The 13,940-nt window shown below is 30.5% G+C and overlaps 1 protein-coding gene across 23 annotated transcripts in view; it reads right to left on the bottom strand.

The window, feature by feature from the left end:
- Positions 1 to 13,940, bottom strand: part of LOC145287890 (dedicator of cytokinesis protein 9-like) — a 718,435-nt gene that overhangs the window by 419,023 nt on the left and 285,472 nt on the right. For 18 of the 23 annotated variants that reach the window (XM_080135819.1, XM_080135816.1, XM_080135818.1 and 15 more), the window contains exons 9-10: positions 9,288 to 9,371; positions 7,646 to 7,690 (exon numbers count right to left, since the gene is read on the bottom strand). In XM_080135819.1, the coding sequence (XP_079991945.1) occupies positions 7,646 to 7,690; positions 9,288 to 9,371 (129 nt within the window). The remainder of the gene's footprint in view (positions 1 to 7,645; positions 7,691 to 9,287; positions 9,372 to 13,940) is intronic. The other 5 variants (XM_080135820.1, XM_080135827.1, XM_080135829.1 and 2 more) reach the window with 1 other exon arrangement.

Genomic DNA, 13,940 nt, shown 5'->3' with positions numbered 1-13,940 from the left:
ATGCACAAGTGCGATAATCATAACAATGCAATTTTCAATTTCCTCTAATCTATTCACATGGAATAAAAAGACAATAGGAGGCATCACTTTGGGAATGCCCCTCATATATGAACTACAGAAATTGTTTTCTTAGAGCAGTGAAGATAGCAGTGCTCAAAGTGTTTAGTCAACGGGTGGCAGGAGAGAGTGTCTACGTTTTACTTCGTAGCAACCTTGAAGCACTCTGGCAGTTCTGTGAACTCTTCTTGCTGGAGTCCTAAAAAAGTGCGGTCAAAATTACTATCCTATAATCTGACCAAACGACCACACTAGGGCTCTACTAGAGGAAACAAATGTTAATGCTTATGACTGCTACATCAACATATTCACATATTTTTTCTATTAACATGGACAGAAACTGATCAGATTTCTTTATTTTCTAGTCAATGTTTGACTTTGTTTCTCTGACAAAAATACTGATTAAGGCATAAAAAAATCTTTAATCTGATTCCTATTATATATTTGTGAGAAAATTTAATTTTTGTTAATTAGATAAAACTTATTATTCTACTCCGGGCAAAAACAAAGATTTTTCTAGGGTCGCCACTGCTTCTAGGTATGTAAACTTTTGTGTACATAAATTTGTAGGTATTAGCAAAAAATTGCCATTTTTGACAATTTTCTTTAACATTTTAACCATCTGGGAGGAGGGGGGGGGCTTTTTAAAAGAAAAAAAAGCCTGCCTTAACCAGTTTTCAGTATTTGGGCCTACATGAGAAAGTATGTTGCACAGCAAAGTCTCAACTTGTATGATCAGGTCGCCTGTAATCAGTTATCAGAAATGCTCCTAGGTGTGTTCCATATACATTAGGGCAGGTTGATTTGCAAATTTTTTCAGAAAATCAACATGGCACTGATGATGATAGTTGGGATTTGATGTGGTAAGAACAGATACCAAAAATTAGATTCCTATCTGGAACAGAAAATTGAGCATAAAATCGTGTGGAAAAATGCTGAGAAATCCATTTTCATAGCATTTTACACAACACTGACTTTGAAATTTCACTATTTTTTATAAAAAATTCAATTAAAATGTATATATTTATATGAAATACATTGAAAGAAAAATAAATACATGAATTATAATTTTAATTATGAATCACAACTAGCAAATTATCCTAACTTTTATTGCATTGATTAAACAAAAATTGTAAAAAAAGCTAATTAGCAACTAAGTCTTAAATTTCACAATTCAAAAAGATATGTGAAGATGTATTACACAATATAACAACTTGATACAAGTTACAGAACCATGTATTTTAATTTTTTATTAAACGCAATAATAAAAACTGTTAAAATAGAACTAAATTGTTCTGTGCAATTTCCTTTTGAGGAAAATGAAGGTCTAATTTGCTGCCACAATAACTTTGTAATAATGTGTCTATGTCTTGCTTCCTACTTATTTACAACTTTTTGAGGAAAATTAAATTTGACCAGTGTGTGGTTGCAAAATTGATAGCAGTAACTTTTTTCAGTCTTTTTTTTTTTAGCTGTTCACTATTTACTGAGAGAAAAAACACAAAAAACAATTATTTGAAAACACTTTTTTTTTTTTTTTTTTTTTTTTTTTTAAATATTTTTGTGATGTAATATGAATAAAACTGACTATTATTGGGTAAATTGAGAAAACTAATAAAATTTAATGGATAAATATTTATTTATTTAGAAGAAAGCATTCAAGCGATTTTGTCTTTTAGGTAAAAGACAAAATCGCTTGATTGCTTTCTTCACTCATATCCACTTCATTTGAGTTGATCATCGATATATTTTCTGGAAGTAGTGCAAAAGCACTATATTTTAAACTGTTTAAAACAGTAATTTGGATTTCAGTTAACCGTTTTGTTCTCTGAATCATTAAAATATACTGTTATTGGTTCAAAAAACTATGGTCGGTTTTGATCTCAAACCAACTAACTGCATACACTTGGACGATAAATTTGACCAGAATGTTTAATTTATCATAGTGTTTGAGGATAAATACCTCCGGTTCATAAACACATTAAGAGCTCAATTTTCTAAGCTGCTTATCTTAGGTTAACTTTTCCTCCAGAAATACCAACAGCATACTCAAAAAGTAGCCTCTGGTCTTCACTTAAATTATTTGTTTCTTCTGCTGTCAAATAATGATGATCGTGAGGGGGACTAATTTTTTAGAATTTTACTAGAGGCAAATCTTAATTATTGATACAAAGTATTATTAGGCTTTTTGTTGTTCAATTAATTGAAAACTTCCTCTAAATGGCAGTTCTAGCGGAACCTGAAAATTGCAAAATTTGCATGTTTAATAATAGAGCCAGAATACATAATAAATACCAATACATTTTATTTTCCACAAAAAAAGGAACATAATTGCAGGTGAATCTATAGAATTAATTTTACCTCCTTGTTAAGAGAACAAGTGCAGATTATGTGCCTTTTTGACAATTTTCTGTCTTGCACTTTACTACAAAGTCATCACTTCTCAAGACAGGAAGTTTACAGCTACAAGAAGATATATCAAACAGTCTGCCTAGCAACTCCTTCATTCTTTTCACTTTAGTTGCTGCAAGAGATTTCCTGTCAATCTGTTTGGCCCTCTTATAGCAAAATATATTGACCTTCTGTCCTATATAACTTTCCTTAAGGGCAATTGTGGATGAACTGCTTGCCAAATACTAATTAATTCCTTAGCAATTAACTTAGAAATCTCACTATTTTTAAGTGGGGATAACTGTTTTCAAAGAAACTACCTGGATGCGGTTTCATCCAAGCAACAAAGTGAACCAGCAAATTTTGTGAACCACGGGTTAAAACTGAACGTTGTGCATTTACTGACGTTCTAATCAGAAAAGTAAAATAAATAAATGGATTATAACTGAAGGAAACTGTTTTAGGCTATCTTTCAGTTTCATATGTAAAATAATAAGTTCTAGTTATAAGAAATAATGAAAAACTTTATAGAGTTGAATTAGATGCATTGAAGAAAGAGGACCAGACCAAATCAGAGACAAAGTTGTGTTTAGTTTAGACATTTTTAGCAGACTTTTGCTCCTCCTTCGATAACATGAATTTATCCATAAAGAGATTCATTCTTGTTGTAGCTATGCCATTTTAAACATGTATTTAGAGTTCGAAAAATCAGTGCTTGTGCATCTATGTTACCATGCTATTCTTAATAGTATTTTCAAGTTAAATTTAATTTTTATGAAATTTTTGTTTATTAAATTGTTAGGTGAAAGTACAGAATAGTTACAACACACCCTTCATCCTCCCCATGTTAAGAATTACTTTCTGAAGTATTATATTTTTATAAAATATTCAAATAGAATTTGATGTGAAATATTAGTTTGGTGCAAAAATAATGTTTTTTGACATTCCTTTGAACATCAAAAAATGACATTTTTACACCAACCTAATAGCAAAACAAATTAAAAAAATAAAACGCTTAAATTCACTGCAGGCACTTGAAATATAATATATATTTTAAACAAGTCTTTTTCGTTTTTCCTTTCGAAATAATTAAGCCTAAATCGTAATGTTTTCAAATTAAATAATAAACAATCGTCAATTTTCAATATCAATAACGAGCGTGTTTGCAATGGTGAAATCTAAAATGTTCCCACTCCCAAAAGTTCCTGAAATGAAAAAGCAAGCTTTGATCGCTATTATTTAAAAAACATAATTTTGCCTTCACAGTTAATATTTATTTTATTAATTCATTATCCTCACTCATTTTATTTAAAAAGGTAGTTTAAAATATATTCTAATTAATGATTCCATTTTCTTAACGGTACGGTTTATTTTGATGATGGGACGTTTTTAACAATCCACGGAAAAACTTATAATAGCTTCAATTTTTCAACTTTTCAAGTCATTTCCTCAAGCAAAGATAGCGATTAAAAAAAAAAATATTTTGTGTAGGTCTTTTCTATGTCAAACCCCAACTATCATCACCATTGCATCACTGGGGTTCCAAAACTGACCTGCCCTAATATACATGTGGTAGGCAACTAAGACATGACGGGGGATCAGTTGATGATGCTTGGGTGGCACAAATGAAATGGTAACAGACAAGAAAGGTTGGGAGTCATTCACAAAACATGTAACTTCTCAAGCATGAAACACGATGACAAACAAATAAATCCATCAGAAGATGAAGCAACGAATGGATTAATGGATTAATATAATAAAGGTTCAACAGACAGTGACTAAACTAATGAAGGAAAATTTAGATGTTTGAAAATAAATGGCCATTTAATGCAATTTTAGTCCCTTGCTGTAATGGGTAAAAACAGTTTTCCTTCCTCAAAAAAAAAAAACAAAAAAAACTGATTTTGTTAATTTTCTGCATTCACAGTTTTATATATATATAGTTTTTATAACTTTATGCAAATTTTTGTGATAAATTAATGAACTAATTTTGAGAAAAATCAGAAAAATAATGGAATAATGAACATTGACAAAAACCAAAGTAATTTTCGATTAACATCAGATAAAAACAAAAGGGAAAAGAATGACTTCCCCCTCTAATATCGAGTAAATAAAGAATTCAAAATGCAACAACCAATCATAGTCCTCCAATTGCATGCGCTCATTCTAATTGATTCTGATGAACAATGTAAGATATTTGTTTAACCACAATGAAATAACTATCTGCTTTTTGCATGAAGAAGAATAGATTAAAATAAACAGAAGAAAAGAAAACATAAGAATTAAGAGTAAGGGGAAAAGGAGATCAACTGAAGAGGGTAAGGAATAAGTAAAATAAGAGTTAAAAGACGATAACAGGAGATATGATAGAAATTAAGAGAGAGAACAGTTATAGAAAGAATAATGTAATGGTAATTGTTTAAATGGGGAGAAAGTAAAAAAAAATGGAAGAGTAGGAAAAAAAGGGGGGAGAGATACCTACCACCTTCCAAAATAAATTAAGTTTGTTAAATTAATCAGAATCTACACATCTATACCCTGAACCAATTTTTTACTGATCATCTCAGATCAGTAAACTCTCCCCCTCTCAATACAATCATTAATATGAGCCCCACTCCCACCCTCAATTCATCCTCAAACATGGATGTTTTTCCTACTACTACTTCTCCACATTCATTTAACTCTCTGCTTATTTCTCACTGTTACTTTCCTGATCAGAATTCTACAAGTGTGTATATATATATATATATATATATATATATATATATATATATATATATACACACGACCTGAATATTCTTATACCAAGTCTGTGGATGTACCTTCTAGCAATGGATTTATGAATTTTACCAATTTTCAACCAGCTTTATTGATTGGATCTTGTTATTAGACTACATCAATTTAAATATCTTTTATTGCATCTGTATATATATTTTTTATATATAATCTTTCAAACATTACTTTCTTTCCCTTTTAAGCTTCCAATTTTATTTTGCACTAACAAGCAATGTTATAACACGTCTATAAAAATATTATTTTGCTAACCATTTTCCACTGAAGAAAAAAGACAAATGTTTTGAAACTCCAAAGAATAAGGAAATAATTTTCTTTATCTTGTACTCCTTATTCATAAATAATTAATTTTCTAAGTCATAATCTGTTTAATATATATATATATATATATATATATATATATATATATATATATGTGTGTGTGTGTGTGTGTGTCTATATTATGATATCTATGTATATTAGAATATTTGCCAAGATGGATACATGCATGCAACTACATGTCCGTATATTTACATCAATGTATTCATAGGCATGCAAATATATGAATGTATATGCTGGATAAGCATATCTTCAGCATATGAATGTATGCAGTATGGTTGTTTGTCTATGTGTGACTTTACACACATGAGTTCAGATATCTAAGTATCAGTAGGTAGAAGTATCTATATCGATATGTTGAACATGTACTTATGCAGGCATTCATTAATGCATTGTATGTATATTTATATGTATGTGTGGGCATATCATAAATCAAGGATTTGTCTTAGCTTTTAAATTAGAATAACTGAAAGACAAAAAAAAACATATATATATATGAAAAAAAAAACTGATATACATACATACATACATACATATGGAAAAACTGATATACATACATACATACATATGGAAAAACTGATATAAAACCCAAGGTTTGCTATTTGCTCTATATGTGGTATTCAATTGCACTGCCTGAGATTAGCAGTTCTTCCAAAAAGTGTGGATGGTTCTATACAAGCCTTCACCACTATAAACCATTCATTTGTGTGGACTTTGGATAACTTAATTGTTGTGTGAACCTCATACGTTGAAATGGACTGAGGGGAGGCATATACATATATATATATATATATATATATATATATAAAGCACATTTACGAAATACCAACAGAGACTTGATAAAGATAGACAGAAAGCCTTTTCTAATTCTTCTTTAATCTGGAATCTCATCCCAAGAAAAAGGGGTCATTAAAGTCAAACTTTCACCGACTGAAGAACAAGTTCTGTATAGTTCAAAGTAATCAAATACAAATTAGGAAAAGGACAGATTTCTAAGGAATTCACAGCCAATGTGAATTACTGTTATTCTAACCTTGGTCATATATCTACCCTTCCTTTGAGAGTTTTTTTTTGTTGTTATTATTGCTGAATATTATTTTTAATCTAATTTCAAATTAGCCCAAGCAAGCTAGACTGTAGCTGAAACATGCATGCACATATGCAGCCAAAGCTGCTTGGTTTGTATATATAAAAGCGTATTCTATCTTTCCATTATTTTGTAACTGGATTAACCAATTATCTGTTAAAAATAAGTATATAAACAGTGAGTTCTTATTTACAACTTGGTTGTCATAATTTCAATTTTTCAACTGTTGTATTCTATAATCTTTTGTTATCAGTAATTTTCCAAGAATTTAATCCATTGAGGTAGGTTGCACTCATTAAAATTCCTGATTATAAAATAAATTTTATTAGTTGATTTTGTCTTTTTAGAGGTTAATGAATAGATCTGCAGTAAAATAAGAGGATTTAAAATCTTCGCATAACACCAACCCAAAATAGTCGACTAAATAAACAACAATTCTTCCCCCTTTGTCAGAAATATCATATGAGGATTAAAAGACAAAATGAAGAGACGCCAGAGTTATGAAGTTTCTGAAAATAAACCCATATATATGACAATTGTGGAATATATTTAACAGGAGAAAAAGAGGCAAAAACAAAAATATTCACAACAAATAACTTTTTACCAAAGCAAGAAAATTTTATCAATCAGCATAGATTTTTCAGGTTTGACACTTTAAGTGTTTATCGCCTTACAAGCCAACTACTAATCTGAAACAACAACAAAGAATCCTTGGATGTGTGTCGTGATCTGTGTTAACTAGACATTGACCAGCAATAGCAAATTGTTTTCAGATATCAAGATTTAGATACAGAATATTAGAAAATAGGGAAAATAAGAAGTTTGAGTTTGATGAAAAATTATATTTATCTTGTTATGAGAGAGTTAATATTACTGTCTAAAAGGAACTGACATGATTGGTTGAAAAAAAAAGATTTTGATTGGGTGATGAAACCCCAAATCATTCTAAAATATATTGTAAAATGTTAGTTTTCATGCATGGCTGCAAGTAATATTTACCTGTTTGTGCCTGTACTTTCTTTTAATTTTCAGCATGCTAAATACCTTAATATTAAGAAAAAACTGTTAATTAGCTTAGATCTTAAGCTGCATAAAAGGAAATATGTTATGAAACAAAATTTATTAGAAAATTTAAAAATATAAATCAAGTGAATAAAATACCACTTCATTGTTTCAAATCTTCTGTACTGTTTATTAAAGAGAAGTGGTGTTTGTAGATTCTTTCTCTTTCATTAATTTTGCAGTGTTACCTGTTTTATATTTAAAATACAATGGACACTATTTTCATAGAAATATTATTTAACTCATATTTGATGCATGTTATTGGTTTTTCTTTAGAAAAAAAATCTTTTTTTTGTGCTATCCAAAAAAATATCAGCTCTATTAAAACATATTTGTTGATTTAATATATTTCTCATTCCATGGAATTTCCACAGGTCCTGCTTATCAGTTTAATATTCTTTAAATAAGGTAAATGTCAGTTTAGTCACTAATGATGATGATGATGATGACTATTTATGATGTCATATTAACAAACAATTAATTTTAAAATATGTAAAATCTTTTTTTTTTTTTTGTGCTTAGCAACACCAGATTAGCAACAATTACTTTTTTGTATTTTATCTTTGGCGATTAGATGAACTGATTTTTGTAAAAGTAAGTGTAGAAGGTGATAACTTGCATATAAATGAAAACACGAGTCTCATACTAACATTTTTAGTTTTATTAAGTAGTCACCATCAAGGCCCAAAAGCCACTTGAGGACAAAGATTGAATGAGTACCAGGTGGATGATGAGACAAGACCGCGATTATTGGTAATGATGGTGATGGTTAGACAGAATTTGATTATTTAAGAGGGGGGCTCAACAAGAATTCATTTACATTGGACTTGAAAGCAACTATTTTGTAGTCATTTAGGAAGCAGTTCTGCAGTATTGTGTTCTACAGATGGACAGTGCTAGGAAGAAAACTTTACTCATGAAAGTCTTGCTTAGTTTTAGGTAATAGCAAAAAAAATTATTAGCAGTGGTTATAGCTACCTAGATTGAAGCTCAGTCGAGCACCTGCCATGAAAATAATAGAGAAAGACTAGCAATGTCGCTTATGCGAGAAATAAGCAGTAGGGAGAATAAAAAAGCATCACTCACTAGATTTCGAACTCGGTTTTGTACTGTGTTGAGGCATAACTATCACTAGCTGGGGTTGTTGTGTCATGTACCTAGGATCTTAATACTGTTCATTTTTCCAAGTTGTTGGCTTTGTGTCTCACCATCTGACTATTTTTAAATTACTTTTCATAAGTTCACAGTTAATTATTTACACTCATTAAAATTACCTTTATTGGAATGGTCATTTATTGCTACTCTGCATCAAGCGACCACGAACAATTCTCACTTTTTATGAAATCAGCTGCTCCCCATATTATATATAAAATTATGCAGTTTTCTTTTCTTTTATAGATATTGTTATATAGTACCTAAATAAGGAGAATAAAACTATTTTTTACATTAAAAAAAAATGAGAACAAACAAAATCTCATTGAAACTGCTAGTTAATCAATAATACAAATCACAATAAATTGAAAATAATTCCCCTTCACTGTAGAAGCGAATATGCATAAACATTGTCCATTGAACTTACTTTCATATCAGGATATAAAGCAAACAGGTTCTGTCTGTCTTCTTGTCTTGCTTTTGCTAATGACGTATCTGTTTCTCGAGAATACTGGAAAACAAAATCAAATGTGAATTTAAATATAAAATCAAAACAATAAAACATTCAAGTTATTTTGTGCAAAAATGTTCAGCATTTAAATTGTGTTACACTTAACAGCATCCAGTGTGAAGTCCTCATACAAATTGATTGATCCCATTGTTGTTTTACAAAATACTCTTTTCTAATTATTTTATGCTGAATTAAGTTATTTTGTTAAAAGGTTTCGCACATCAAATCTATTTCTTAATTTTTGAGATGAGGATTGATTATTTGGGTTATTCAAACTACTGTTCTTATCTTAAGAGTTTTTTTTCATAATGTTTCGGTTAATGTAACCTCTGATCTTCTTCAGTTTATGTTCTCAAACTTAGAAATCAGCATAGAATTTTGAATGGAACCCTTTTTAATCCACAGGAATAACATGCTCTTATTCTGTCAGTCTTGACTGAGTACATGTCCTACATAATTTGCAATAGTGTTTTTTTAGTGTCGACTACACCTTCAATCGCAAGGACCCATGGCATAGTGAATAAATTATTTGGTAAAATTAAGATTTTACTTCAGCTACACGTAGGTGGGGAGGTGGGTCATACACGAGAAACCAAACAAAGCAACTGAAGCTATAATGAGATGAAATACTCAACAGTTGAACACAATAACTTAGCATATGTGAAGGCTTTTTGTTTATATCTTTCATCAATGCGATTACAGAATTTGTGGGCACAACAAAGCCATAAAAATAAACTATACTGAGAATGAATTCGTCAATGGAATTAAAATGTAAGTGAATGCAATAAAGCTGACGAGTTTTTTATTTTTGCTAATGAATCACCGTTTATCAAGGCCAACAGCCACTTAAGGACAAAGGTTAATGAGTGTAAGGTGGACAGGGAGACAAACACTTTGGTTGGTTGGTTGTTTTTGTTTTACGGCATATCAACCTTTTTCAGGTTATTTAATGCTGAATCCAGTTATTTTGAGGAAGGATTTTTAATGGAGTATATCTTTTTTAAGTCAGATTCTATTTAACCCATAGTTGGGACCCTAACAGGTACTACCACTCCGGGTCAGAGTGGACCTGGGAGCAATGACAATTAAAGGGTGGTTCCACACTCCCCAAAGCCCGCAAGGTGGGGTCTCACCATCGGATATAGTTTTAGGTCATATCCAGAACTGTTGTATAAAGGGTTCTTTTTAAATTTTTTATAAAGGCCAATCTTTTTAAGATATAAGAGTATGGTGTGGGGATTGTTTTTATCAAATAACTCTTTAATATTGTTTTCTTTGTAGAATCGATTTCTTACTGTTACAAAATCAGTACATTCAATTAATATGTGTTTGATTGTGAGTGGTGTTTGGCAAGGTATACAGATAGGTTGGCTTTCTTTTTTTAGGAGATATGAGTGGGTTAAGTGAGTATGGCCTATTTTTATTCTGGTTAGTTTGACTTTTCTGTTTAGTTCCATATTTTGTTTTTGTTTTTTGGCATGATTTCGTGAACAAACACTTTGGAGATTAAAGATAATGATTGAAACTTAGAATTTGATTATTTAAGAGAACGACTTAACAGGAATTTGTTAACATTAGACTTGAAAGCGACCATATTGTTGTCAGCTGAGAACTGTGTTTCACAGACAGGTAGCTCTTGGAAAGAAACTCTGCTCATGGAAGTTCCATTCAGCTTCAGGTACATATAGGGAAAAAAGAAAATTACTTACAGGGGCTGTAGATAGACGAGTTTTGCTGTGAATGTTTTACAGGGGAACTAGTCAAGCATCTGCCATAAAAATCCAATGGAGTAGAGAAAGACCAGCAACATGAGAAAGAAACTATAGAGAAGAGGGTACTCCCAGTCACTAGATTTAAACTTAGTTTATGAGACTATAGAGAGTAACAATATCCATTACATCACACATGTTTACATACAAAGGATGGTACATTTAATAGTTTTTATATTTCTTGTAAATGAAATGCCAATAACTGAAAATAGTTCCTATAGAAGAGAGGAATAGTATGATGGAATATGTGTATGACTGGTTAATACATGAATCAGATTAAAAATACGATGGATTAGTGTTTAGAATAGTTGGATTTCAAAAAAAAATATCTTCATTTGCGTTTACAAGGCATGATCGCAATGCCAAAAATATTTTAGAACATCTTAGAAAAATACTCTATAATATATTTAACCTTTATATTAAAAAAGATACTTGATCATATCAAATGTTAACAATAACACTTTAGTTGAAATATTTAAGAAAATATCTGGGATCGTTTTTCAAACTCAGCATTTATCATTTGTCTGCTATGATGGCTTCATTTCTTTTTATGGAAAAACACGCGATGCTAAGAATGATTCTGGATATTGTATCCTGATGTGTTACTTATCCAAAAGTGAGCCATATGTTACTCAACTCACCAGGGTTAGATATTTTTACTCCTTTAAAAAAATCTGACATTTAGACTAGTCTAGTCTGCCACAAGGCCATTCATTATTGTGTCCATATTAGAAAATATGGACACAATAGATATAACTAAGGTTTAACTCGAAAAGAATAGAAAGGTTGACTGATTAGACATAAGGCATGAGAATGGTTGGTTTATTTTATGACATATCAAACCTTTTCAGACTATGAAATCCAGTAAATTAGGAAAAAAAATTTATGTTTCAAGTTCTTCATATCTTTAATTATTCAGTGTTTGGTTTGATTGCTTTGTAGAGGAAAATTGGTATCTTTGTAGAGTATGGTTTAATTTTGTAAAGCGAAAGAAAAAAAAACGCAATAACATCAATGTTTAATGCATTTTAGGTCAGGAAGGTAATATCTTCAAATAGCCTGATCTCGTAGCACCAGTTGAAGTGAATGAGATTAAAATCGATAGTTATAAATAGATATATTAAGTAGGAAGGCAGGATATGATAGAACAAAATATATAGATTTATGAAGAGAATTAAATAATGACAACCATCATAGCAATCTTACAAGAAGACATGGCATTCCTAAAAAAAAAAAAAAAAAAAAATTTAAAAAAAAATTAAAAAAAAAATTACTCCGAGGCAGTTATTGTAACCAGGAAATTGCAACAAATTTTAATCTATACTGTTTCTAAATGTACTGATGGATTCAGCTAACAGCCATGCATTCGAAATCAGTGATCAACCTGTAGCTATTTTTTATTCAACAACCGAACGATGAGGAAGAGAGAATAAAGAATGGCAAAATCATGTAAATAACGTCTAGAAATCAGTTCATCAAAACTCATTATAAAAACCAATCTTGATGTTTTTACAATTCCTTCACAGCCTGGCATTACAAAAACAATTATTACAACAACAAGATGAAAAATATTAAACTTTGGAGTAATTGGTCTATTATCACGGACTATGAAGGAACAGATTAATCAGAGGGCAAATCCAATCAGATCTACTGCGAGTATTTATGCACTAATACTATCAGGGCAAGTGAAGGATATGCAAGTGACTTTCAGCTATCAGTAAAATAACAACTTGCTTTCAATTAATTGTATACAATTAACTGTTGACAATAGTTGTCCTTCAGAATTAAATAACCGCAAAAGGGCTAATATGCCATTAAACATCTGCAATTGATAGTGACTCCGAGAAAAACTTAAAATATTGTATCTAAACGAACGCAATTTCTTTCATTTATCATACCATCAAAACCGCTTACTTTTGTTTAAAGTAATAACACAGGTTGTTTGAAATACTAATATATATATACATACATCATGGACTCTCCTATCGATTTCAATGTATAAGATTCTTACAACTTCATCTATTTAACCTTCTAAATCACAGATGACATTTCAGTCCAGTCAATGATCTACAAAGTCCACAAATTGTACAAGAGTGTGGATTATTGAAGTGTATGACTGGCACGATGAACAGTACTTTATTTATTTTCCTAGTTTGACAATGTTTTATGCTGAAGTTTTCATAAATGCCATTGAAGCATGTAGACCTTCATTCATTACGACCAATCATAGTCTACAAGGGCAGCAGGGTTTATTTCTGCAGTTAAGAGATTGCTTTTTGATTTGTCTTTGTACCTAAGTAATGGTCAGCCGACTATCCAGTTACCACTGTTAAGTTGACTGTAAAATCATCATTTTTGGAATTCTTTCCTCTTGCATATGCTACACATAGTCAGTCTAGAGCAGCTGTGATTTCATGTGAAATGACTCAATACCATTAATGTCGCACATGGTGAAAAGGTCAGCATTTGCAATCCTGTTGCTTAAACTCAACAAATTTCTTGAAGACAACACTTGTGAAAAACATTCAAGATTTTATATATATATATATATAACTACTTCATTTACTCACATAACTTAAGTCTAGTTTTATGTGTAGAGTTTGTAACATTTTTTTTTCAGAATATCATGAATCGACTAGACTTAAGGCGCATAAGCCTGAAGAATCCTAGAGTGGATGAAAAGCGGAATATTCAGTGTAGCTTAATCGCCATATATATTTTTATATATATATCTATATATATCTATATATATATATATATATATATATAGTAAAGACACAAACAGACTTATTTGTATGCC

The sequence above is a fragment of the Euprymna scolopes genome, chromosome 11 (assembly GCF_053919585.1).
Source record: "Euprymna scolopes isolate OS-2025 chromosome 11, ASM5391958v1, whole genome shotgun sequence".
Lineage (NCBI taxonomy): Eukaryota > Metazoa > Mollusca > Cephalopoda > Sepiida > Sepiolidae > Euprymna > Euprymna scolopes.
The sequence above is the reverse complement of the archived record's forward strand: the minus strand, read 5'-3'. Positions and strand labels throughout refer to the sequence as shown.